Source organism: Spea bombifrons, chromosome 5, assembly GCF_027358695.1.
Source record: "Spea bombifrons isolate aSpeBom1 chromosome 5, aSpeBom1.2.pri, whole genome shotgun sequence".
NCBI lineage: Eukaryota > Metazoa > Chordata > Amphibia > Anura > Pelobatidae > Spea > Spea bombifrons.
In genome coordinates, this window is record NC_071091.1 from 51,507,329 (window position 1) to 51,534,682 (window position 27,354).

General features: G+C 42.3%; 2 protein-coding genes across 3 annotated transcripts; one reads left to right on the plus strand and one right to left on the minus strand.

Annotated features, from left to right (window-relative positions):
- Positions 1-1,301: 1,301 nt before the first annotated feature.
- On the minus strand, positions 1,302-19,417 carry PDCD6 (programmed cell death 6). 2 transcript variants are annotated; one of them, XM_053467496.1, is made up of 6 exons: positions 19,205-19,417; positions 9,171-9,232; positions 6,317-6,361; positions 4,951-5,109; positions 4,229-4,338; positions 1,302-2,747 (listed from the first exon to the last, which is right to left on the minus strand). In XM_053467496.1, exons 1-6 carry the CDS (start codon positions 19,288-19,290, stop codon positions 2,649-2,651), a joined length of 561 nt encoding a protein of 186 aa, XP_053323471.1. In that variant the 5' UTR covers positions 19,291-19,417; the 3' UTR covers positions 1,302-2,648. The 2 variants fall into 2 exon arrangements, with proteins under 2 accessions (XP_053323471.1, XP_053323472.1); XM_053467497.1 differs by having other exon boundaries at positions 4,957-5,109; positions 19,205-19,416.
- An 863-nt stretch (positions 19,418-20,280) lies between these two features.
- PIGM (phosphatidylinositol glycan anchor biosynthesis class M) lies at positions 20,281-25,691 on the plus strand. The gene is made up of 5 exons (XM_053467491.1): positions 20,281-20,540; positions 22,392-22,945; positions 23,504-23,762; positions 24,385-24,486; positions 25,015-25,691. Exons 1-5 carry the CDS (start codon positions 20,328-20,330, stop codon positions 25,183-25,185), a joined length of 1,299 nt encoding a protein of 432 aa, XP_053323466.1. The 5' UTR covers positions 20,281-20,327; the 3' UTR covers positions 25,186-25,691.
- The last annotated feature ends 1,663 nt before the right edge of the window (positions 25,692-27,354 follow it).

Here is a 27,354-nt window from a genome sequence, read left to right on the forward strand (position 1 = left end):
TACACCAAAATGAAAATTCTGGACCAAAACCGAAAACTCACTTTTAATAAGTGTTAGCAATCACACTCCTATCATGCCAAGTCAGCCAGTACATGCTGGCACAGGGTGGCTGTAAGTGATGTGCAGACCCCATACTGATGGCAGCATCAATAGACAAGGGGGGCAGCTAGCTAGGTTTCAGCATGTACCGGCTGATTTGGCAGGATAGGAGTGTGATTGCTAACAGCAATCAGTCCCATCATGCCTAGGTTCCAGCACTTACACATCCATGCTATCTCACACACACACACTCATTCATTCACATACTCATTCATTCACAGATTCATTCCCTCAATCACACTCATTCAAACACCCTCCCCACCCCCTTACCTGCACTGCAGCTCCTCGATGCCGCTCAGACTTCAGCAGGGGGCGCGGCCTCCCTCTGCGTTCTCTGGTACTGCAGAGGAAGCAGGACTGGAGCAGAGTCATGTGATGTCACGTGAACTCTGCTGGGTTCCGTTTCCTCTTTGCAGTACAAAAAACCCTCCCACTGGTAAGTAGCAGGGCTCTTGTTGTAACAGGGCTCGAGGTACAGCCCACGTAAGATCGGTTGCCTTGGCTGCCGATCTTACTCTGGCCGCACCTCGAGGTCTCGCGGGCCGCATGTTGGACGCCCCTGGCCTAGACGCTCTTACATTTTGTTTTTTTTTTGTGAAACGGGAATATTTAAAGATCTGCAGACACTATAGGCTGGCTTTAACATTTTTACCAAGACACTAATTGTCACGGGGAAAAAAAACCCTTAACTCTACAGTGATAAATGCTGAAATACCGAGGGAATTTTGCCAATAACTGGCTTTAAAGTAGTTGCCTAGATACTCAGATAGCAAAGTAAACTCTAGTTACAGGAATGATGCATGTGGTTGGTGAAGGTCAATTAAGGACCCAACACCTAACATAATTACATGTACATAAAGGGGCACACAACATATTGTAAAGCTTTCTTATATGAAGTAACACTAGCAAATGCTCATACTAAATGCATAAATGATACCATTTTGTCTCTGTTTATGTTCTTTGGTGTTTAGAGTTGACAATGTCTTGTTTCATCTTCACTATACAATAGGAAGTGATCCCTTAATAATGAATAGTAAAGCGAGCGAGTTAAAAGTACAACTTCTACCAACTGCTTAGTGAAAAGCCCTTTCTTGGTTAAGTATTAGTGCCTCTTAGCAATCATTAATCAATAGGAACAAAGCTCCAGTTTTCAAACTCTACCAACAGGTCACACACAAAGTTTTAGTCACACCAAATACACATTATTTAGTAAACTGGTTTTATTGAGCATGTATCTGATCATTTTTTACAGTTTCCATATTTATAAAGTTTGGTTTACTCAGATCACGGCTTGCACACAGACAGGATTGTATACACAAAACATGCAACCATGCTGTTCTGTCCCTGAACAGTGACTGTGTAGTGTCGATCATTCCGTAAAAAAGCCATTAACACAGCAAGTGAGTTAACGTTTCATATCTTAACACCATTTCACTTTTGTTGTGGGGTTAAGACAATTTAAGAAAAGTGCCTTATAGCATTAAGGATGACATCCTGTAAACCAGGTTACTCCTCCGACACCGAGCAATAGCTATTCTTGAAGGCTGGAATGCATTGTTTGCCTGCTATACAAAACAAGAATATTTTTTCCAGCAACTCTTCATGGGCTTTTGTGCAGCTATGGGATGACTATCCAATTCCCTAACTGAAATAACCCCAATTAACAAGCCATATAATGGGTCTCCACAGCGGACAGACAACTGACCAGACTGCAATGTGATTTTTAAAGACAGGACATAGAGCATTTGGCTAGTAAATGCAACATTTAAAAGAGAAACATGCACTGCAAATGCCCCGTTGGCACTTAAGACCATGCAAAGTATGTATCAAAGATGCATCTGTGCTTTTCCTTATTAGGACAATTCTGTGCTAGTATTACCGTCCACAGAACACAAAAATATCGCGTGGTGTTCCAGTGCATGTGGAATCCGTCCATTTGCTTACGGCCATAACTTTATATTAAACACAGTTATGTCAGGAACCAAGAATGACCTATGGCTTATATGTCATCAGAAAGTAAACCTCTATAATGTGGAGAACACCTGTCTGACTAATGAAACAAGGAAGTTATGTTGGCACTACTTAAACAGAATGATCACGAAGAACAACTTAAAGGTAGACATAACTAAATTTGAAGCAAGAGAGCGTGTTAGTATTAGCTTTTGGGTTATATTTAAGTTATAAATGTATGAACAGCCATTATACCATGCATTAGATTTCCATTTGGAAAAGTGTATCAGCTGTCCTCAAGGGCAAAGAAAGCAAAATATTTATATTACATGGCACAGAGTACTTAAGTTAAACAAAAATGCCTATAAAAAACCTTTTCCTGGCACGTCTTAGCACTGCTAATAAAAATATGGCTAGATATGTTATTAATATAAGGTAAAAAAGAAGTTCTTCCTAATATACAATAACAAAACTTGCTGGATAATGGATTATTTAAAAAAGCCAGTTGGTACTATAACGGTAGTTTAATGGTATATTAACAAAAGGAGGGGATTTGGCAAGTCCATTCTCCACAGGCATTGGTCTGAATGCCTCTTACATCATACTACACTGAAGACCATGGAAAGATACTGTTCATAAGAAATCTGAATCCAGCCATCATGGTCTGTATCATATCTTCGGAAAACATCTGTCAGCCTCTGTAAAATATGATGAATACAAGAAAAACTGTCAAAACAGAGGCAACAAAATAGTACATTATTAATGTATAATCTGCCTATGGGAAGCTTTAATACAATAGCTACCTTAATGAAATATTGAGAAAATGTACAATGTGACCAGGATGCACATGTTTACATGCATGAAAGGGGGGGGATGCACAACATGAAAATAACCTTACAAAAATAAAAAAGGCACATGCAACTAGTCTATCATATTTATTTCCTGTAAGGATGTTTTATATACGGCAGTCTTTCTCCATTAACCCCTTCAGGACCGGCATTCTGTGGAAGACCGCAGTTTTTTTTAAAAAAAAAAATATTTTAATTCCGTGCTCGTGATTCGCTTCAAAGCAATCACGTGCATGGAATTGAGGGGGAGTGGCTGCTACGGATCGCTGGGGACACCCATCGGTCAGTAGCAGCCGCCCCTCGCGATCCCAGCGTTCATAGCGGCGCTGGATCGCGCATCATCCATGATATACCTGGTACGTCCCGGTCTGGCGGTAACCTTTGACCAGGAAGTACCCAGTACGTCCCAGTCTTGAGGGGGTTCAAAAGCAGAAACTAGGAGTGTCCGTGTGTAAAACAGTATTCACTATCCCTGCCACACTTGTATCTTCCTTCGAGATAGTAAGCTTGCGAGCAGGGCTCTCTCCACCTAATGTATCAGTTTGTCTTAGTCTGTCAACTCTTGTCATATCCCTTGAATATATGTATTGTATTAAGCGCTGTGTAAATTGTTGGCGTTCTATAAATAAAAGACGATAACAATAAGCCCTGATCAAAGCAAAAGTTTATAATTAAAAGGGTCGTACAAGTCTGGCCCTTTCAAACTATGAAAACAACTGTCAGTTGCTTATGGCAGGCATGAATCCTACCAATAGTTAAAAAACAGGAGCGGTCAACCTATGGCAGACACCCTGCACTTCAATGCATGTGATCACTACTACAGTCAATCGCATACATGCCTGTACGCACTGCCTTTGTCTATGTTCTCCATTTCTCTCTGTGATAGTGAGCTGGAGAGACAAAACTAACAGTGATTTTCCCTGGGACTTTTTTAAATTTCCACCTGGCTTTTAGGGGTTAATTTTTATATTTATTTTTTACATTTATATTGAGTAGCTAGTGTGGAATTAGACAGGGCTAGGAAGGGGTTAAAAAAATATTTAAATAAATGAAAATTATATATGAACATAGGCTGGGTTTCAAATTGGAGAAAGTTACATAGATATGGGGGATTCCTCATTTATAAAGCTGTGGATAATTGATATACTATAAATCTTGTTATGGGGGAAAAGTTAGAAAAAAGGGAAACTGTTGAAGACAGACACAGCGAAAACACAAAAATTGCTCTGATCCTATAGTGTAAGAAAAGGTCTGGTCCTTAAGAGGTTAAAGCCTAAATTGTGTTCTAATTGTGCACACAGTTATTTGGAAATGGGGGTGATTTATGTTACCTGTAAGACAATGCAGCACTGAATGAAGTCGTCAAAAGCAACTTGTCCTCTCCTTTGCCTGTCGAATTTACGGATGAGGATATCATAGAACTGATCAGTAAGACGGTAACCTTAAAAAGTGAAACAAGGAGAAATTAGAGCTTACTATGCGGATTGGCATGCTTTCGAAAGAAAAAAAAAAAACCACAACGTATTAAGGACACCTAAAGCAGCGCAATGTAGATTGTTCGCTTAGGCTGATGTCTGAAGTGATGGCGCAAGGTAGGATTCTGTGATTAGCAATCTGACTTAACGTGGGCCTCCCATTCCTTAAAAACCTTTAGAACGAGATGACTCATTTCTGAGCAGCCAGGATGGCCCACAATGTGTTCGTCACCAGCCACAACGTGCTGTGCCCTTTAAAAAGCAGCCACATGACTGGTGATGCAGACGAGCATCATACAAAAAGGGCCAACTATACTAAATTACTAACACTACACAATGTAAGCAAGCATGTAGTGAAAGTCTTTGGTTAACCTTTTATTACACAGTGATATATTTTGCAACACGCTGTGTGCAATCAACATAAGTATTATGGTATTTGCTTAAAGTGAAACCTGAACAGAACTTTCAACACCGAGTCTGTATAAAACTCCGCCTTTGGGTTCTTTAAAAGAGCTGCAATCACCGGTAACTTGCTACTGGGGCTCAACTAAGGGCATACAGATACGTAAACAAATTACCAAAACCTGTTAAAGCCTGCTTTAGTTCATTTTTGTCGATCATCCCAGAATTGTCTCGGTCATAGGTTCGAAAGATGTTCTGCCAGTCTGTGATGTATTTCCATACTCCGGAAAACTCTTGGAAGTTCACCCCACCTTTCTGCTCCCTGTCAAACATGGCTGAAAACAGGATACTTGCATTCAGGTTTCAGAAAAACTCACAGGTAATTCATTTGCAGCAATAAATTCAGAGAAAATTACATAAAGGCTCATATACTATGGAGGTTTATTTACTAAACCTGTGCGTATAGCCATCATTCTAGATTCACTTTAGTATATGATGCAATAATGCTTTAGGACAAAGCGGGTCGAAGTTCTAATGAATAGAGGTCACTCTTAACTGCTGTAAACACAGGCTAAGCCACCTGGTAAGAGCTTGAAAAACAAGACTGAAGCCTGACTGTCCCTGCGTATCCAGGGAGAACACCTCGGGCCGGCGGGAATTTCTTGACTGTTTGCAGTTGCTGGGAAACCAGTAATATTTAAAGTTCATGACCCATTTCCTCATCATAAGCCTACTTAATTTTTATATGGAGATAGATCAATTGGTCAACATTTTAAAGAAAGCAATAAGTAGTGTGAATTTCTTATTTACATGTAAATCAAGACTTCCATTTCCAACAACCCTGCTAGCCACTATGGGGCATGGAGTTTTGGGAAACTATCAAATATGTCAGAATTCAGACAATCATGTTTTATTGGTCAAAAAATATCCCTAATTAGGATTCCTCTAGTTACAGAGTAGTGATGTATCACATATATTACATAGACTTGCTAGCATATTTGGCAACCACTCCCCCGGCTTTGATCTGTAAAGCAATTAGAACTCAATATCTGAATTCGGCATCTTGCATTTTTTTTAAAAAAAAACTCTCCATCACTTTAAAATTCAGTTTTCAAAAATAGCCCTATTTTCTTGTTTAATATAGAGTTCTAATTTTACATAATGCTCTGTCATCTAGACAGTCATCTGCCCAATTTACTAGACAAACACCCTGACTCCTTATCATAAGGTCTGTGGTAAATAATGGAATTGCTCTGTATTAACCACATGAAGTGACTGACGTATTAGTCTATGGAGAAAACCATTTCATTGATAAAGCAGGACTACTTTAGCATTGCCATAAAGAACGACCTCGTGTGGTGTTTGAGAAGGCAAAGATACAATTTAATTGCAAGAAAATAAACCCCGTTTTTCTTAACGCTAAACTAAGTATTTTGGTTTAAAAAGTGCGTGTTATACGCCGATAAATACGGTAATTTCAGAGACCACACAACATGCTTCTCATCACAGCCACAAACACCATGAATGTTGCACAGAACGTACAGATTATCGCAGACACAGTCGCTGGGTTGAAAGGAGTCCATGTACCTGAAAGATAAGCCATTAGTTAGTAAACATCGTATACAGAAAAACATACTACTGTATACAAAACAGCGAAAATCCTTAGTCAAAAAACATTGAAAAACGGTACATTTTTTGCAGGCCTGAACATCATTCCAGCAAGAGCATACATGTAAACATGACATATCACCAAATATTTGAAATGGCATCAGTGTTCTGCCATTTTGCTTAGGTTATTTTTTATCAATATATGCAAAACTACAAAAGATGATCTACCAGAGAACAGACTTAATAGGCCAAGTGAAGCACGTCATGCCAGCTCAGAGCATCAAAGGAATCCTGAAGCTTACGGGCCAAAACGGCCCCCTGCCTGTAGACCGCACCAGATTCCCTTACTCTATTTGCCCAATCTAACTCCCTCATTGTCTCCATTGGGCAATCTGTGTGAGGACTTGCACCCTTCCATAAGACTTGCACAATACATGAGAGGCTGATGGTCAATGGTGTGGCCCATTGTAGGTAGGTGGCAAGGGACCATAGTAATCAACCTCACTCTTTTCAGTGGTTGACATTTTTGGCTCTTGCACATCACTTTGGTCTACCATGACACAAGAAATTGTTTATAAAGATGTTGACCCCCATTGTACTGCTCCCCACACCCACTATACACTAAATGTGTCTGGGCACAATGCATGTTGGAGGTGCAGCAATGGCAGGGAAGCCATCTACTCAAATGGTAGACAACCTGTAATAAGAATTCTGGCAATGACTTCACAATTACCAATATGTGTATAGGTACATGTATATGAAATATCCTGAAGTGAAACGCAGAGCAAGGACAAAATACTAGGTGCATTGAGAAGTCCTCGTTTTTCCAACTCAGAAGAGGGCGTAGTCTACAGACTTGTTTCCATCATTACCCAAGAGAGGCAACTGTGTGCTTACATAAGCAAGAAAGTTTCCAACAAGGTGTGTATACAATGAAATGCTTTCAGTTTTGAATACAACTAAGATTTGTTAAATGACTTTACCTAAACCCATGCCAAATGCCTCTTCATGTTACATGTGAATGAACAAGTATAGTGTGCAAAATCAGGTTATGCTAATTGGCTGTGTCCTCACCAAAAGCCATTGTGAAACTGTATACAAAGTAAAAAAATACTAGTTTTGGGTTCTGGGGAGAGAGATCCTGGCTGTTTAATAAAGCAGATTGTTTGATAGATATAGATACTGTATTACTGGAACGTATGTACTGTATCAGTAGCTACATCAATGCAATGGCTACCATCCTCTCGAGTCTAAATATGTGGGGCAAAGCAGCTCTGTTAGGTATATTAAATAAAAGAGTTAAGTTTCACCCTCTTGACTTCACTATACGTTACAAAGAGCCAGATCCAGTGAGGTTCTGATACAGGAGGAGCTTGCCTGGCCCTACATAATGGATAATTTTCTGATTTAACGATTCATTAGACTAAGCCAGCACTTCCTGCTGGGAAAAAGAAATACTAGTGCTGGCCCTCTATAAATAGTAAAGTGAGCTCTCTCTTTGGTGAATAGACCCCTTGAGCGTGTGGATAGGTCATACCAAACTCCTGAGTCATTTCTTCGCATTCATAAACAGGCATACACATTCAGATTCACAGGTTGCCGCTAAAATAATGATCATAATGTGCACTAAACAGAGCAAGAAATCAGTGAATAACATTCAAAAACACCACTTAGGCATAAATATTGGGGATTCTGGGAGACTTTTGTATATAAAAGTGAAATTACAGTATTTTGGGAAAAGAAGAGATCTGCTTTAAGTTTAGGAACTTTTTATTAGCTTGGACTCCTTTTATCTTTCATCGCTCTATAATTTACAATAACGGGACAGAAATATTTGAGAAGCCAGAGTAACATTAGTTCTAAACAGGACAAGTCTAAAAATCTGCTGCTTTCAGCTTATTCCCACCAGCAGACTGGCAACAGCATGTCCCGGACAAGTGGCCACTGTTCAGCCATGTGGGTGGATTTGGGTTATCCGAGCCAGGGACCAGTTGTGGTTGAGAGGAGCTCTGGCAGTGTCTAAATAGGTGTTTACCTAAGTCGTGCTTATTTTGATCGTACCGTATTAAGCGCATACAGCGCTAAGATAAACCATGTGGGTGGTCGATCATTTTGAAATTAATCATTAATATGTTAAACATTTAAATTAGGCTTTCATTAATCAAACTACCTAAAGCCAGTGTAATTGTTTCAGGAGAATTTAGAGGAATTTGCCATAGCTAGTACGTCTAACGAAGTATAACGCCCATTGTATTCTGCACATACCAGATGTATGACTTGAGCCAAGTCCCACCAAAAGATTTTACCACAAGAAAAAATGCTTGCCATTTTAAAATAAATATAGTATTCAATGCTATGCTACATTACCGTACACATTGGTGTATTTAATGTTCAGAGGAAAAGGCTTTTCATGGAATACTTGCCTCTTAAGACCATTGGAACGTAATAGTTCACACCAAAGGGGAATGGTCATCACTTTAGCGTATTCCTACATTAAGACTACTGAGAGCTTGTGCTCCATTTGTCACGTCCTGCAGGTTATTTGTATTGTAAACCGGACAATACAAATGTTTAAAGGGAAGACACAGCTCTCATATGCATTAAAGTGCATACAGTGGCTGGAGTGTGCCTTTAAATATAGCGTCATACTTTAAATGTGTGTGCTTGTGAGGTGTCATTACATTAGTTCCACTGTCATGGAGATTCATCTTCACAAAGCTGAACACACTAACATACAGAATGGTGGATATTTGTTCAGAAAAAGAAGTATAAAGTGTAGTTCTCTTACCGTTTGACAAGGCTTGCTGAAGTTCAGAGTCAGATATAACCCCACTTCTGTCCCTGTCCACTCTGTAGGAGGAGAAAAAAAAAAGAAATCAGAAAAACTGACAACTGCCTTCCATCAATCAACTTGACACAAACACCGACACTAGGCTACAACCTGTACAGTATAAATCAAGAGCTCTACCAACCACTCCTGAAGTGTCAATGGCCTTAGGTGTCAACTGCTACCTCCCCCGTCCTCTACTAAAGCAGTCCACTTACTTATGTAGGAGCCGAGTTCCCACCGAAATAATTCATTTTAATATGATCTTTGCTCAACTTTCACGTATGCCAGTTATCACGCATTACTGTGTATGCGGCATACTCAAGTATGCTTCTTGCTTCAATGGAAGGCACTGATTTGTATGTGGTAAAATACACATGCAACACGGACATAAAAACATTTTGTGCAGGGGAGCAGTCCCTGTGTAATTAAGCTCTTTACATATCATCAAGTGTATTTGTAAAGGCAGAGCCAATGTTCTATACAAAGAATGGCTCATTTATTTTCTGCATAGCGAAGCTTTCCCATGTAAAGAATTAGTTACATGAATAGCATCCAAATGATCGCAATCTTTGTGCCATATCAAAAGAACTGAACAAGTAACCAGGGCACAATGACCATTATAACCTGGGCAGCCATCATGGGGGGGGGGGTTTACGGCCAGGAAGTGAGGCCCTCATGGTTCTTTGCACCAACTCCCCCAATACCTCCCGGACATACCGCATATGACATCACTTCCCAGACATAGCATGCCAGGACCTTAAGGGAACATAACAGCTGGCGCCCGCGTACCCCCTCCCGAGCCAACCAAGGCTGTGTGTTTGTAAATGTAAATAAATGTTAATTTCAAAGCCCTTCACAGCGGTTCCCCTTCCTACCTCTCCTCGCTCACCTCTAAACACACCGAACTAGTCTCTCCTCTTACCCAACGATCTCCATCTGTTCTAGTTGTCATACACGCTTGCAAGATTTCTCAAGGGCTGCCCCTATCCTCTGGAATGCCCTGTGATACAACTCATGCATGGGTTTATCAGGTTATTTGAGGCCTGGGAGGCCACTTTTATGACACATGCAATTCACTTCTTCAGCTTGTCACTTCTGTTCTCGTGTACTTCGAACATTTTTGAAGCTGGCCAATTCAGTTTACCCCATATACGTTTAAAATACCCTGGTGTGTTTAGTTTTCAAACACTTTCCATGCACAAATTATTTGCCAAAGTTTGCGGTAGTATTTTTTTTCCTCTTTCAGGTATACATTTACAGCTTCTGGTATGTGTCACTGCCCTAATATGTGTTAAGAAACATGCATGGGTTTGCCAGGTTGTGAGGGGACTAAAAGGCCTCATTTGGGAGGTGTGCTTTAGAGCCCTGCGCGGGGCTGCTTTTTCAATCCCTCTCCCGCTGATTTTGTGTCCACTCCCGCCACGTGTTCCGCTCCCATCCCGCAAGTTTTTTGGCGGGTCCCGCAGGACCCACCTCCCAATGTAGTCCTCAAGTGTGATTTTCTTTTTTTTTTCATTTTGACATCTGGTCAGACTGCGTCCATGTCCCATTTGGGAGATCTTTGCACCCAGCCAATTCAATTTACTCCATCAAACCATAGATTTTTTTAAGCTAGACACCTCATTTTAAAATGTTGCACTTGTGATCTTTAAGCAGAAACGCAAGCTTACAAAGTGTATGTACCTGGCGTATATAGTGCACCTGGGAAGGTTACATAGTGTTTGTACACAGGGGAGCATAGAGAGTAAGTGTAGATGATTACGTTGTGGTATGGGCTCAAGCCACAGATCCTGAATGAGCCTAGCAACACAACACTCACTGTGTGGTAATATTTTTAAAATGGTCCAGTACAAATTTTCTATTAAAAAAAACAAAACCCAAAGACAGCTCCTCTAACATCTGAGGTCTACTAGCATACAAGAGCAGGGAGCAACTTATAACGAATGCCAGTGTCACTCGGCACAACTGCATCTACTTGATTACATATCAGCATAATCTCATCTGCTCTCACACCAGAAATCCAGACGAGGCTAAATTTGTACAACCACTCCCCATTACTACCAAAAGATAATATCACAAATCTATGTAGTGTTTTCCCACATGACAGAGATCATGTGAAGAATTGTTTCACACATCATTACTATGCAATGTAACCACCAGGACTGTATACTACGTCTGCAAAGGCAGTCAAAGCATTTAACAACACTGGGGTCTGTGCTTTCTGGCCCGGCTGGACGTACTGAAAAGAGCATCGAACATGATGCAGTCAGCAGAAATGGATATAGATTCTGTGGCAGAATGCCCGACAGCCTTGCTCCAACATCACTGAGGAGCATATCACTTGAGGTTTATTTTCATGTTAACTATTTGTTTCCCCCAGCTGTTCGCCCTTACACCGTGATGATCAGCTGCTCAGACTCTTTACAGGTCCCGGCGAGAGCACGCCAAAAGACCACTGAAAAAAGGTTAAGCCTGGCTGGTTGGCCGCTCTCCCGGTACCAGACAGCAGCAGGTAGGCGCACCGCCTATCGGTCGCTCCTTGTGCCGGCCCGGGTGTCCTTACATGGTGCGGCTCATCGGCATTTCTCTCATTGGCTGCTGAGTTAAAGGGATTAGTGTCCGCACGCTTGTGAGCTGGCCAGCCGGGATTGGTCGCTTGTTTAAAGGTACATCAGTGATTGGTTGGCAGGCCCCCCAGCACCAGACTCAAACTAGTTGAAGAGCCCAGTAAAGGGATTAAAGAACTAATCCTTCTCACGCCCCATTGTTCCCCTGTTTATCTTCTGTTAAAAGATGTGATAATATGTACAAATATGGTAACTTCTGTACAATAAAGTGTTCTTCTTGCCTAATCTAACGTTTGAGGGGATATTAGCACAAAAGTGTTTTTTTTTTTTTTTTTTTGTGTTTGCCCTACATATGGTCCTTAAGGCATAATCCAGGACTCAACAACCCCCCTGGGAGATAGGTCTCCATGGTCTACTAGAAACAACTTCCTGGTTCCCAGGATTTTGCATGACAAGGAGGTAAAAGCTTTCCAGGACTGACATCATGAATCCAGCACCTTATGCTTTCCTGTGGGGTGCCGCGAGGCGCCCAGCTGGGTCACGTAATACACGTTACGCGACCCTGCTGGGTGCCTCACCGCATCTCCTGCAGAAAGGCATAGGGTTCACACACCCCACTCCTGCCAACATCCACAGCCCCCCACCCCTGCTCACACCCACTGGCTACCAGAGAGGGGGATCCTGGCCCCCTGCAGCACTGCGGGGCATCCGGATCTTAGTCTTATAGTCAGACGTTTTCAACTAATCGATAATCGACTGGTTTTAGTTTATTTTATTCCATGTATACCACTGTGCTTAAAATATAGGATGACTGCAGATAAGCCATGAGCATGTGAAGCCAATATCTCTGGGGACTAGCAGCGGTAATGTTTGTTACCACAGCTATCTTCAACAACTTCCCACAAGGCCACTTTTACTCCAACGTTGTCATGAAGGCCTAACAAGCAACCCGGAGTCAACACTTATTTCATGTTTAAATTGCTAACAGACCTCTGGAAAGATAGCGACAACAGCAATAGGAAAGAACCACACATTTGGTAATGTCAAGTTATTATATTATCTTATATAGCAGTGCAACTTAACAGTTACTTTGTAGAGCATATTCTACACATTGGAAACAGGCTAATACAACCACATGTGCACAAAGATCTTAGCAAACCTGCATACAGAGAGCAGATGTGAGATTGCATTCTGCCTCCGTACCAAGCGCAGTATGGCAACAAGGACTGTACACAGCCCACGCAATGCCATGACGTGAAACCTTAAGTATAGTTTTATCTATGGTTTTTATTCATTAAAGGTGATGGACGGCTGGAGGCTCGGTCGTGACATCACCTTGGAGGCGGGGTTTCTGATTGGCACCGGCTTTAAAAAGCCGGAAGTCCATTTCTCCTGCACCCTGTTGTGGTCCTTTACTTCGTTTGCGGCTGTGTTCCTGATCTTCGTTACTATCGACTCTTTGCCTGCCTGACTACTCTTTGGATTTTGATTCTGTACCTCTCCCCAGTGATCCGTGTACCAGTTTGGCTTGTCTGACTACCCGCTCCGTGTCTCGGCCCTCATGTTTGTACTTCTACCTGTGAGGTCCGTCTGGAGATTCCTTCACCTTATCTACTCAGTACCTATTTCTACCTGCCCGCACTTGGCCTCCTTACTGTTGGGATCCTCTAAGTCCTGGTCCTCTGTTGCTAAGGGCAACTCTTGGTATCAGGGGATTGGGCAGAAAAAGTCCTGCGGTGAGTGCCATTGTGCGGGTGGTCGTGACAGTTATCAAAAAGAGTCCTCGTAATCAACACTTTCGGGACAGTCCCTCATTAGTTAATTATTTTTTTTTTTTTTTTACATAATTCCATGGCTACAAAACTGAAAGCAATGCCCCAGTCCAACAAACATGTCTGATTCACAGGACCATATTAACTTAGCACTGCCCTATACATATATATATATATATTTTTGAAAGGACTAAGAATGAAAACCCATTATTTCAATTAAACATAGTGCAAGAACACCGATAAATAAACCGCACTTTATATACACTTTTCACAAACATTTATGTCAAGCACAGCTTACAAACAAAAGGCCTTGAGAAGGAAACAATTGCCCGATTGAACTATTAGCTATGTAAGGTTTGGGGGAATTACCCCGTGACTAATGAAATAAAATGTAATTCATCAATTTGTGACCCTTCTTCAAAGTCCAGGGTGAAATGTCCTCAAACAGACAATTACCAAAGTTCTGATTATGATGGGCCATACGAGTATTTGCTTCCTATACTATTAGTATGAAATCCACCAAGTTGATTTGGGGAGGAAAATAAAGGTAACACAAGGGAAATATTTTTGGATGTCTGCATTTTTATTGTATTTAACCCCACAAAATAATGAAGGGGAAACAACATGGTCCATTTCCATGTAGCTAAGTGCTACGGCATACCTTGTTGGGAGGGGCAGTGAAAAGCATTCACAAATCACATAGGGCGAGAGAACATAGCAAAACGTGGAGACTTCGCTCCACTTACAGAATAGGCGTTTCATTTGTGCATTATTATTATTAATGCGTCAATGTATCCGTTCAGCAGATGACAAACATTTATGTATAAGTACAGCTACAACCACAAACAAACCTAGGCTTTCCGTTAGGTAAACATTTCAACGAACACCACATAGCATTCTTCTTAGATCACACCTACAGTACATGTAACATAGTGCTGAAACAACGAATCGATAAAATCGATAATAATCGATAACGGAAATCATCGATAACGATTTCCGTTATCGATTAATCGAGTGATCAATTCGTTGTTGGAGCACTCGGCTCCTTTTACTTACCTCCGCGAGCGTTCCCCGCTTCTGCTACACGCTCTGCAGTCTCCGCCTTCTAGCTACGTGACGGATGTGACGCGTTCCGGAGGTAAGTATTCTTCATGTCTATGTGCACGGATCGCACAGAGCCACTCGCACAGAGCGAATCGCTCTGTGCGAATGGAGCCACTCGCACAGAGCGGTTCGCTCTGTGCGAGTGGCTCCACTCGCACAGAGCGGTTCGCTCTGTGCGAGTGGCTCCACTCGCACAGAGCGGTTCGCTCTGTGCGAGTGGCTCCACTCGCACAGAGCGGTTCGCTCTGTGCGAGTGGCTCCACTCGCACAGAGCGGTTCGCTCTGTGCGAGTGGCTCCACTCGCACAGAGCGGTTCGCTCTGTGCGAGTGGCTCCACTCGCACAGAGCGGTTCGCTCTGTGCGAGTGGCTCCACTCGCACAGAGCGGTTCGCTCTGTGCGAGTGGCTCCACTCGCACAGAGCGGTTCGCTCTGTGCGAGTGGCTCCATTCGCACAGAGCGGTTCGCTCTGTGCGAGTGGCTCCATTCGCACAGAGCGGTTCGCTCTGTGCGAGTGGCTCCATTCGCACAGAGCGGTTCGCTCTGTGCGAGTGGCTCCATTCGCACAGAGCGAACCGCTCTGTGCGAGTGGCTCCATTCGCACAGAGCGAACCGCTCTGTGCGAGTGGCTCCATTCGCACAGAGCGGTTCGTGAGTGTGGGTGCAGGGCAGAGTGGGGGTGGGGGTGCAGGGCAGAGTGGGGGTGGGGGGTGCAGGGCAGGAGACTGGGTGCAGGGCAGAGTGGGGGTGGGGATGCAGGGTGTGAGTGTGGGTGCAGAGCAGAGTGGGAGACTGGGTGCAGGGCAGAGTGGGGGTGGGGATGCAGGGCAGGGTGTGAGTGTGGGTGCAGGGCAGAGTGGGTGCAGGGCAGAGTGTGAGTGTGGGGGCAGGGCAGAATGTGGGGGCAGGGCTGGGTGCAGGGCAGAGTTAGAGACTGGGTGCAGGGGCACAGTGCAAAGTGCTGGGTGCAAAGTGCCAGTGCTGGGTGCAAAGTGCCAGGGCTGGGTGCAAAGTGCTGGGTGCAAAGTGCCAGGGCTGGGTGCAAAGTGCAAAGTGCTGGTGCAAAGTGCTGAATGCTGGGTGCAAAGTGCTGGATGCAAAGTGCCAGGGCTGGGGCAAAGTGCTGGGTGCAAAGTGCTGGGTGCAAAGTGCCAGGGCTGGGTGCAAAGTGCTGGGTGCAAAGTGCTGGGTGCAAAGTGCTGGGTGCAAAGTGCAAAGTGCTGGGGCAAAGTTTCTTGAACAGTAATAGTCCACCTCTTTTCAGAATGTTTGGGGTTATTTTGTTTCATAAATATTGTGTTTGGGTTCTTGTACTTTGAAAATATTGTTTTTTATTACATCATAACAAAATAAGAATGTTAATGTAAATTTTAAGTTGTTTTTTAACATCCAGTTCATTAAATTCTTTTAAATAAACGAAAAATTTGCATATTGTTTTTTTTTATCCGATTAATCGATTAATCGAAAAAATAATCGGCCGATTAATCGATTATTAAAATAATCGTTAGTTGCAGCCCTAATGTAACATGTTACTCATCGGAAAGTATTGTGAAAGTAACAATGGCAAGTTAAGCCTTGTGATTAGCTAAACACTGGAGATTCTTACACCGTGTATCTGATGACCTCATTCTTACCACTTCCGGTTATCACATGATATCTGTCAGCTATGACCTGCTACAGCTGCTTATCGCAGCAATGCACAGCAATTCCTTGTTAAATCATTTACCTGCGGACTTCACGAAAAGATAACAAGTATCAAGGTATAACCGCTCACAATTTTACCCCCTTTAAAGTCCAGACCTGTTCATTAACACCCACACATTCCATCATGGATCAAATGGAAATCAAACATTTCCTTATCAAAGCAAAACCAAGCAATAAAACAAAGAAATGGCTTACCATGTGGGTGGTCTTAGTTTATTCAACAACTCACAGGGGTTTCAAGCATAAAAAGTACATATTTGAGCAGGCATGATATCTGTGTATGCATGGCCTATCTAATCTTGGCAAGAGAAGCTCTCCGGTGAGATGGGCTCCTAGTTTACTCTATGACTTTAATGTACTCCCTAATTTGATATACAGAATATCGTGTAACTTAAAACAAAAGCCTTACCGGAATTCAAACAACCCACCGTATCCTCATGCCATGTGCTCCCTTAGCTCATCATGTTTTGGGAAAGGGGTCTAATAATGGAATAATTTAATCTTATTAAACACACATGTAGCTGATATATAATGTATTTTATTAATATTCTGGGGGTATTAGTGGAAGCCTCCATCACTCAAATGACTGCATTCAGTAGTCCACGATAGGAGGAGCAGCTCTCCTTTGCACACGGGGCATTAATATATAAGGTTAGATTAAGTGCTCCTGCCCCTCATTAACAAGGATTTTGCCTTCCAAAATACTTTCCTAGGTAAAAATAGATCTGTTAGGTAAAAGTGTGAATATCACTCACAACTAAAACCAAACAACCCATGTAACAAAGATCCTTAAAAGTAATCTGGTTCCAGGACAAGGTCCCCATTACTAGCAGATGATTTTGGAACCTAAAAGCGCCCCTGCTAGTGAAGTCACACCAATATCATGTAGTGCTGTCTGTACAATTTGGCAGCCCAGATTACAGCATGAATGGGTTAATCATTCAGATCCGTTAATATTAGTATCAACTCAAGAAAAGACTGAAAAGGTTGGAAATATAAAGAGTCCATCCCACGCAGATCACATGTTATACATATTTCATGTAAATTCCATATTCTTGGAGTAAACGCATAAAAAGACTACCTTTATTAAACACATATAATGCAGAATAAAGCATTTATACACTGACTTAACCCTTAAGTGACAGTGTAAAGTGGGGAAACAGACATTTTGTTTTCTATGCTACTTCGGTTCCTAAAACTGTTTTTTTTTTGCTACATATTGTGCACGCGCACGGTAATAGTGTATTAAGCGACCTGGGCATTCCTCATAATTGTCAAAGATCACTGGCAGAAGTACATTAAACTGTCATTACTACAAACCGAACGACTAATCAGCGAGTCACACTGATAGCCATGATCGTCGATCGATAACCAAGCGCAGGAGGCCAGTTTGGTTTGTATAAGGAAGCAAGAAAGAAAATACCTGTGTGAGAAGATTCTAAAAGCACCCCACACCTGGTAACCAGACACGCGTTTCAGGAATTTCCCCGCTACGCCTGCTAGCCTCTTCTTACTATGCTGGCATTGACAGGTAAACAAACAGGTAAAAGCAGCTCCGTTATGACACTCCAGCCATGATATACACCCTGAATAGAGTGTAATGTTCCTGACAACCCGTAACAAAGTACTCAACCCCCCGAATCAAAGTACTCTGAGCGCATTAATATACATTCTTCCAAATCAAACACATTAGAGGCTGCCCTGCTGCAGCAGCTGGCATCTTCCTCCATGGTCCAATTATTCTTGTCACTGATAGGCTGCTCGCCTAATTGAAGCCAACGGCAGCCCTTTCCACGCATGTGCACTGGGGTCTTCAGAGACCCTCATCGCCAGCTTTCCCAGAGGCAGCTCTGGAGCTGACTGGATGCAAGTATATCATGCAAAGAGAAGTGTTTGATCAAACAGATCTCCTGCATGGCATTTAGATGAAGGTTGTAGAAAGGGGCAAAAGCATACAGGAGATTCTGCAGAGTCCCCAACGCACATTATGGCTGGAGTGACCTTTTCACGTGTATGATAAATAGGTGTCCTATATAAATGACCAGTTTCTTCCCCTTGCAAATGCATGAGGGATGCCCCCTATGTATCGGCCACTTTCCCCACCCCAGCTCCTAGCCTTCCAGTGGATGTGTTTAGCCAGACTCACGTCCTACTTTTCTAGATTTATTGACGTCACGTCTCACCGATTTCTTCCTTTATTACAGGACAACTGATTTGGCTTCTCAGAGTACATGATGAAGCGTGTGAGCTAAAGCTATAGCAAATGTTTAATATCTTGCCTACCAAGGAACTCCTCGGCCTCGCTGACACCTATGCTACACTCCACAACCCACGTACACTTATAAATCCGTTCTCTTGGGATTGACAGCGGGGTCTTGCCTTTCCGTATGTCACTGAACCGCCAGCGCAGCGGGTGATCCGTTAAACCTATTGGGAATCAGCTTTTACTGTAATTTTATTTGGCTGAAATCTGGGCTGTCGATTAAGTAACACAACAACTAAACCAATGAACCACTATGGGGCACAATGTATATCCATGCCATTCCATCTTACTTAAAAGGAGAGTCTATAGCGCTGCTATAATAGGACATGAAGGAGGTGTGGGACCTGCTCTAATGAGCTTACAATCTATGGAGACAGGAGGGGGAGGGGCTGTGTGGGTAAGGGTGATGTGATGGTTAACCAGGGAAAACATATAGAAAGCCTGTCCGCATTGGGGCCCTTATGGCCGGGTTGTAGCGGCGCGTGGTGATGCTTACGGGGTAGATATGAGTGCAGCGCAGGGTATTAATAGGCACGGGACACGAGGGAGGTAAAAGCACCCCCACCCAGGCTGTTAACTCTCACCTCTGGAAGACGTTCCACAGGAACGACTGGTCCTGCATGTTGTTACCCGGCGGCCGGTTGTGGGTCTGTTGCTGGTAATAAGCCATATCACTGGGCAGGATAACAGTAAATAGTCCTGGAAGCCTTCTCGCCGTCCGCCTCTTCGCTCGCAGCCTCTCTTGTGACACACGCAGGCAGAGTCGACCCGGTTGCAACTAGTCCTCTCAACCCGGAAGGTGTCACCGTCCCGCCCATGCAAACCCTGTGAGCAGTACGTACCTGCCCGACTGCACCCCGTGACTACCCTGTTACCCCACTCCCCCCGTGACGCCGCCTTCACCAATCGCTCGGCCACGGCCCGTCGTTTCTTGGCACTCGCTTCCCGTATATGTTGGTTCATTTTTTTATTTCTTCCTCTTTTCCTCCTCCGCTCGTGAGGTCAGAGGCCGCTTTGGCTCTTTAGGGCCGGCTCTGTTTCTAAGCCTGGAATGGGAGCCGGATAGACTCTGTGCTCGTGTCTGGAATCTTACAGCACGTTTAATTAAAGGTTCATTTCGGGCCATTTCTCCCACGTCTCCCTTCTTCTCAATGAACAGCATAAATGTGTTAATAAAGTTGCGCGCGCAAAATCTCCCAAACTCATTGACAGAAATTGCCCCTAAACATTGGGGAGTATGTTGATGCCATTGCTACTGCTTAGGTTATATATAGGGGTCGCCTCCTTTTCTGGGACAAAGTGCTGGCAGACCGCCTAAAACTGTGTTCACTAGGGGGGGGGGTGTTTTAGTTCTCTCAATTTACTTTTAATTATGAAGGGCTGAGCTGGCCTGTATAATGCCTAATTTAATGGTGAGAAGACCTGTCACTGATCTAACCACACATAGTAGTGGTCAGCCAAACTCTTCCCTTCGGAATTATTAGTCATTACAAATCTCCTGTCAGGTTATTTAATTTATTTAGTTGTTTGTCTTGAAGGAAGTAAATTAGCCATTTTTTTTTACTTTGCCATACCACCGTATGTACCCCAGAAATGCTCTAACATCATGTATGTTCTGCCTTTCAGAATCCGTGTTTGCTCCAGGCACCGCGTCGGGTCTAATGGAACTATGACAGGTTTGCGTGAAATCACTCGTGGATACCTGACATGACACATAAGGAGACGAAGATGCAGGGAACCGTCCTATTTGGGGTCGGCCCTCACAAGGTTTTAAAGAACACTCGGACTATATTTGCCGCTGCATTCCTTATGAGAGTTGTCCTTTTGCTGTATGGAGCCTACCAAGACCAGACGATGTTGGTAAAATATACAGACATCGATTATCACGTGTTTACAGATGCTGCTCGATACATCACTCAGGTACCCGCTGATCTATTATTACAAGCTATTATCCATCCCTGCAATAGTATATCGGTCTAAGTTCTAACCGCCACATTCTACCTCACTTCAAATTGTAATTATCATATACATTTACTACATATAATTACGGTTTCCACTAGACTTGTGCAAATGGACTAAAAAACTATTCTGCAGTTTCGTTTTTGGTCCTTTAGTTTTTAGACAACAAATGTTGTTTCCTGCCCTTTTGGTTTCAGATGAAATTTGTTTCGTCTTACTCATCCTCACTCAAGCTCTCTCATACTCTTGTTCTCTCTGTCACAGTGTCTCCCTATCTTCCATACCGGCCTCTTTTGTATCCGTCTTCTTTTCCACAGCTCCACTTCTTGTCTTCGTCTGCTTCTTCCCAGTATAATCTCTGTTAACTTTACTTCCCAGAGCGCTTCCACAAAAGTATAGAGCCTCTACGCACAACGTCTCTCCCAATTGGAAGAACGGGGAAGAGGCTCTACCTGCGGTGGGTGCCGTGGCAGTGCCCTTTTGATGAAGTGTTCGAAGAGGCCAGAATAATGAAGATGGGTCTGTGGAGAAAGAGAAGCGTTTCTGCACCAGCCTTTCTCAGCGAATCTGTCTGCCTCTCAGAGTACTTCCAATCGGGAGAAGGGGTTGCGTGCCGAGGCTCTGTCATTTTGTGGAAGCGCTCCAGGAGGCATAGTTAACAGAGCTGTTACCGGAGCCAAGCAGACAAAGAGAGGAGACAGAAGAACAAGAAGAGGAGAAAGGTAGGCAGAATGGGTAGGGAGACAGAAAAGAGAACACAGGTAAAAGTGAGTGAGTGAGAGCGTGAGTAAGAGTGAAAGCGCAACAAAATGCAAAAGATAATTCAGAGCTCTGTGCTTTATTTTCGTTCGTTTTGTTGGGGTCCCTCCTTGTTTTCAGACATTCGTACAAATTAACAAGATTGGTACATTTTATTAAAATTACAATTGGTACCGATCTAAATGCACAGGTTTCCACTTCAAACTAATATGAAAACTGCATCTATTATGTTTATCTTTTACCATGTGTGAGAGTGGCAATGTTGCTGTCACATCCTATTTTAAATTTCTACTTTATCCTGTGACATCTGTGAATATCTCTACAAAGGACTGCCTGGCTGGAAAGAATTCTAGACTTGTCTAGACTAGGCTACTCCAGTCATCACGCCTTTTGTTATCCCAGCTTGAGCCCGGGCATCTCCAAAATACATTAGTCTACTTGTTTTGAGGCAAGGAACCAGAATTCTTGGCCCCAGTGGACTGGAGTTGTGCAGCCCTGCTTTCAAATAACGCGGGTATTTCGTGCACAAAAGGCCCTTTGGTGGAGGTAGATATGATGTCAGAGTAGGTTACAGAGTAACTTACCATTGGTGCATTGAAAATGCAAATGATAGATGGGTTTCAGGGCTTGATTCATTTATAGTCCCATTAATGGCACCAGTGATCAAAGTTTACAAGGTTTTAAAGCAGGCAGCTTTAAAAGCACAGATGCCCTTGTAGGTTTAATACAAGTCTTGATGTCTGCAGAGGTGTAGTACACAGCATACAAATGCTCATATTTACTATGCTTAGTTGGGTTTGGGACCACACTCTCACATGGATGGTCTATCCTCAGATGACATCTAAAAAAAACCAATGTACATAGTTCAAACAATTAAGACCAATGATTTCATTTTACTATTGTGTTTTACAGTTTTGGAGGAAATATACCGGTAATAGTTATAAGAGGACATTACATTTGTATGCAGTAGCAATATGCAATTGCACAACCCTTTAAAGGAAATAAAGACCAGTGCTGGTACTACACACTTTTTTCGCAATCTTTCTCATCTAGGGGTTTTCTCCGTACCAAAGAGCTACATACCGTTACACTCCATTACTGGCGTGGATTCTCACACCAAACATCTACCTCACTGAGCTTTTTGGCAAGCTGCTCTTTGTGTGCTGTGATCTGATAGCAGCCTACCTCATCCGCTCCATCCTAATCCAAAGAGGGCTAGAAGCATCCTCTTCCACCATGTACTGCCTCTTCTGGCTCTTCAACCCACTGCCTATGGCTGTGTCCACCCGGGGGAACGCGGAGTCCGTTTTAGCGGTGCTGGTCCTCTCCTCATTATACTATGTGCAGGAACGCTGCCTTGTCAAAGCGGCTGTGATCTACGGCCTCTCTGTGCATATGAAGATTTATCCAGTCACTTACCTACTCCCAATGGTGTTGTCTCTACAAAAAAAGAACCAGGACGAGGGAAAGGCCAGAGACACATCAAAGCTGAAATACATCAAACATGCCTGGAAGATGCTTCTTCGGCTGCTGAACTTTGATCTTCTAATTTTCGGCGGCGTCACTGTCCTGACTGTTATAGCATTGAGCCTGGCCTTTTATATCGGGTAAATATGTTAGTATGTGATTTGGTTGGGACATTCCCTGTGAACAACCAGCACATCTTTTCAAAGCCTCTCTTATGTACATACATACATTGACATATATTGGCAAAAAAAAAGCTGCCTTTACTGAGAAAGCTTATAAATGCTTATACCTGCCTTTTCTTTTTGTGCGTTCCCCGTGAATTCTCTGCTAGCGCCAGGGGTCGGTATCGTACAGCGCAGCCACCAATCTGTGCCGCAGTTAACAGGCTAACATGGCATCAACATGAAATGGGCAGAGCTGAGCTGCAGTGTGAAACCCTATACAGAGGTGGGGGTGGCATATACAGTTTAGTTAAAGAACAGACCTTTTTTATGTGAACGTTTCCTTAAAGACTAACTGATTTGTATACTGGTAAATTAGCTATGGCCAGAAACCGTAATGTGTATACAAATAGCGAGAAGCATATATCTAATATAATAGTTCTTTCAACAGTCCCCAATTATTTTATTCACCAAACATTTTAATTCTGGTGTATTTTCTGGAATTGGTGTTGATCTGTGTGTTTCCGTCTTGTGCAGCTATGGTTGGGATTTTCTCGAGCACACCTACTTGTATCATTTGACCAGGAGAGATATCCGTCACAATTTCTCGCCGTACTTCTACATGCTCTACCTGACTGCCGAGAGCGACTGGAGCTTTATCTTGGGGATGGTTGCTTTCCTACCTCAGCTGCTGCTGCTAACAGTTGTGTCTTTTGCTTACTATGAAGACCTGGCCTTCTGCTGCTTCCTCCACACTGCTATTTTTGTAAGCTTCAACAAAGTGTGTACCTCACAGGTAAGCCAATATGTTATTTTCCTGTTTATTTATTTCATTACAGGTTAGCCTGTAACAGGCTGCTCTTTAACGATAGATATATCTTATTAAATGAAAGGTTGGAAACTTACACTGTATGCAGCCCTAAGATCTCAGCCCTATGACAGCAAGGAAAAGTTTCGGGCTCTGAAAGAAAGCATTGTTTGTTGGCCCTAACTAGGAAAGTTGCTCACTACAGTGTTGCCATAACACTATACTGTTTTGTAGAGCAAAATGTAAGGAACCGACTTTAAGGGTGTTCTGTAAAACTTCTGTGAATTGGGATCTGTAAGAAATCATACCTGTTTGTGCCAAATAATTTTTGCCATTGTGATGATCCACAATGGGGGCTAGGCATAGAAGGTGATTGTAATGAAAGGTACCATAGTAACTAATGGAAAGTTCCTTCTGATTGCTGTAGGAATTGTTCTTTAATAAAGTGAGGCATGTGAGGAAGCTTGAGAGCTTCCTGTAAACCTTTCCTTATTCTGCAGCGTGTGTATATATATAAATATATATCTATATCATACATACACACACAGGCCTGGATGTTGCGCCCAAGGCATATTGCCAATGTTCTGACTACTTTTGTTTTATCCTACAGTATTTTCTGTGGTACCTGTGTCTTTTGCCACTTGCCATGCCTGGTCTAAAGATGTCGTGGCGCCAGGGAATATTTCTTCTTGCCTTATGGTTCTTTGGCCAGGTAAGCCATTACAATGAACTAATATCCTTGAAGCACGAAGGGCTGGTTTTCCTTCAGGTGAAGCACGGCTGTTACTTTCCCAGTACCACATGTTACAGTTGAATAGTAGGAAGCTTTAGTACTATTATACTACATTTACATAAAGACTATGCTAACGGCCAAGAAAGTTCTCGCTCATTAAAGGCACCTGTAAATGTAGCTAACTGATCACTTGTACTGGATAAAAACATGGTAAAAAAATAATAAAATCAATCAGTTTTGGCCACACAAATATCTTGATTGAAAGTCCATCAGATAAAAAAAAAAAAAAACCTGAGAAGACAAAAAGGAACATCGCACGCCCCAGGGACATGGGGCACAACATGTGTAAGATATAAAGAGTAGAGAGGGGTTTAAGTTACAGGTTTGCCATTGCCATTTGTTTCATCTGGTATCCTGTGTGGGATTTCAATGCATGTTCCTCATTCTTACTATTATTAACTATAAACACAATGGGCTTCAATTCTTTTTTTTGTTTTGTTCTTTCAGGCTATGTGGCTTGCCCCTGCATACTTTCTGGAATTTGAGGGACGAAATACATTTCTACTAGTCTGGATAGCTGGCTTACTGTTTCTAATTATTAATAGTTGGATTCTTGTTCAGATTATAATGAAGTACCATTTACAGGAGAAAACTGCACCAAAATTAAAGCTCCACTAGATGTTCCAGGGCACTCAGACAACCTCTCGACGAAACACCGAGTTATATGGCTTGCCAGTGACTAATGTAAAAAAAAATATTTTGTATAAATAAATTTGTTTTATGGGTTCTGTTACATATATTTGTAAATTCCCTCACTGTATTAACTTCTACCATTATATGCACTTATCTACAACCCTCTCAAAGAACTAAAACTTCTGTACGTATAAGGCGGTTACATCTTTTCAAACATTCTCCTCTACTTCCATCTTAGACTTTGCTGAATGCTTGTATGTATTTAAATGTTTCACATCCCCTCTTTTCTCTTTGTTGTACATTTTAACAGCCCTTCTGTAAACACTCTCCTTATCTGTATCCTTCAGGAGATGGAGTCTCAATATTAAAATAGTAAAGTCTGAGCAGAAATCTGTAAAGTGATGTAACATCGCTGTTACTCACCTAGAATACTGAGCTTACAACATGTGCAGGCAGGGAAAGACAATTATAATAAAATACAGCTACCAGTATCTCTATTCTGTCTCTTTCTTTATACTTTCAGTGGGTTAAGGATAGGGCCTAATTGAATAGGCTTGATTACAAAAACATCTCTGCTATATTAGATACCTATTGGTAATAAATATTGTCTAATATATGTACGGTTACACGCAATCTTGTAGGAAAATGTACCTATGTATAACACGCACCCCGGATTTAAAAATAAAAAATATTTTTCTCTTTCTCTCCTAGTAAATACAAACAATCACTTTACTAAATAATTGACAAATTGTAGGTTTAGGAGGCCTAGAAGAGTCTATTGGAGTGCCTTCTTGTACGTGGCTCATCTACTGAGTGGCAAAAACCCCCCACAAAGCTGATGAAAGCTGAGCGTGAAGGGAAGCTGCCTGGAAAGTAGCAAGACAAAAATAATTAATATATATATATATATATTTATATATTTATAATGTCCTCTTGCACAAACACTGACTGCAGTTATCAGGAAGGGAGATATTTATATGTCCAGAAATTAAAAGGTATAATTCTACTGGCCAATATGCTACCATATTCTATTTAGAAGAATCCAAATTTAAGATAACCAAGCTTTAATGCAGGGTAAGTATGACAACTAAATCTACAATGGGGAACTATTACATTGTCTTCTTCAGATCAGGTTACATTGTTCTCTGCTTTTAGCTGCTTTGTCAGGGTAGTTGCAGTACTATCTTTGTGGTACATTAATACATAATCCCCACACATGAGTTGTCCCGTTACCCAATCTTTGGGAGGGAACCTGCCAACTTCCAGCAGAGGAGAAATCAGTAAGAGAAGATGGGGCTGGATAAGGCACACTTTGTTATGGAACCCTCAAGGCAAGCAGAAGAGAGGCCGCCCAAGAAATACCAAGTGATGAGACCTCGAGGCTGACCCCAAAAAGATGGGCTACCTCTGGAACCAGCTAGAGAGAGAGACTGGCCCAGGACAGAGGTCTCTAGTGGGCAGCCCATACCCTGGCAGAGGCGACAGGCATAATTCAAGTAAGCTCCTGAACCTGGTTTCACCGTTGGAGCAAACAGAATTCTGGAACTAGCAACTATTTCCAATAATATTACAGGTCATTCATTTCTTAAGTGTACCTTGTGATGTAGACCTTTGTGGATGGATTTCAAAAAGGAGATTGCCAGGCTTTGGTGAATCCCATCCAATGATATATACAGTAACAGCACTTCCAATTGTTATGTTGGAAGCTCAGGACATTTTTCCTCAATTAAGGTATCTTAGAAGGAGGCTTCGTAATAAAAAAGGATAATCATGATTCATGCCCTACACCAAGTAAATATACATTTTAGAAAGAAATACCTGTGTCCCCCAGCAGCACTTAGAAACACATTATTGGGCTATTAAAGGAAAGGCTTGTTTATTTCATCTGCCTTTCTAACCTGAACTGATTTAATTCACAAGAAATGCAGTAAATAAATGTACTGTTAGGTGACATTTAAAAATGCTTTAAAAGATACAACAGATATATTCTTACACAAAAAGCTACAATGTAATGCATTCCGAAAAAAATACATACAACCAAGAATACATAGATTCACAGACGGCCACACTTTCATGCTCTTCTGTATGTGAGGAGAGTGGCTGTCAGTCAGGTGTACTGAGCGTCATTCAGCCAGTTTACAACATTATGTTTGA

Coding starts and splice junctions, on each gene's coding strand:
- PDCD6 (XM_053467496.1), bottom strand. CDS start 19,290: ATGGCTTATTACCAGCAACAGACCCACAACCGGCCGCCGGGTAACAAC. Junction 5,110..6,316: donor GACTGTGTCTGCGATAATCT/GTACGTTCTGTG, acceptor TCCTGTTTTCAG/CCATGTTTGACAGGGAGCAG. Junction 4,339..4,950: donor GCAGGCTTTAACAGGTTTTG/GTAATTTGTTTA, acceptor TCACTTTTTAAG/GTTACCGTCTTACTGATCAG.
- PIGM (XM_053467491.1), top strand. CDS start 20,328: ATGACACATAAGGAGACGAAGATGCAGGGAACCGTCCTATTTGGGGTC. Junction 23,763..24,384: donor ACAAAGTGTGTACCTCACAG/GTAAGCCAATAT, acceptor TTTATCCTACAG/TATTTTCTGTGGTACCTGTG. Junction 24,487..25,014: donor CCTTATGGTTCTTTGGCCAG/GTAAGCCATTAC, acceptor TTGTTCTTTCAG/GCTATGTGGCTTGCCCCTGC.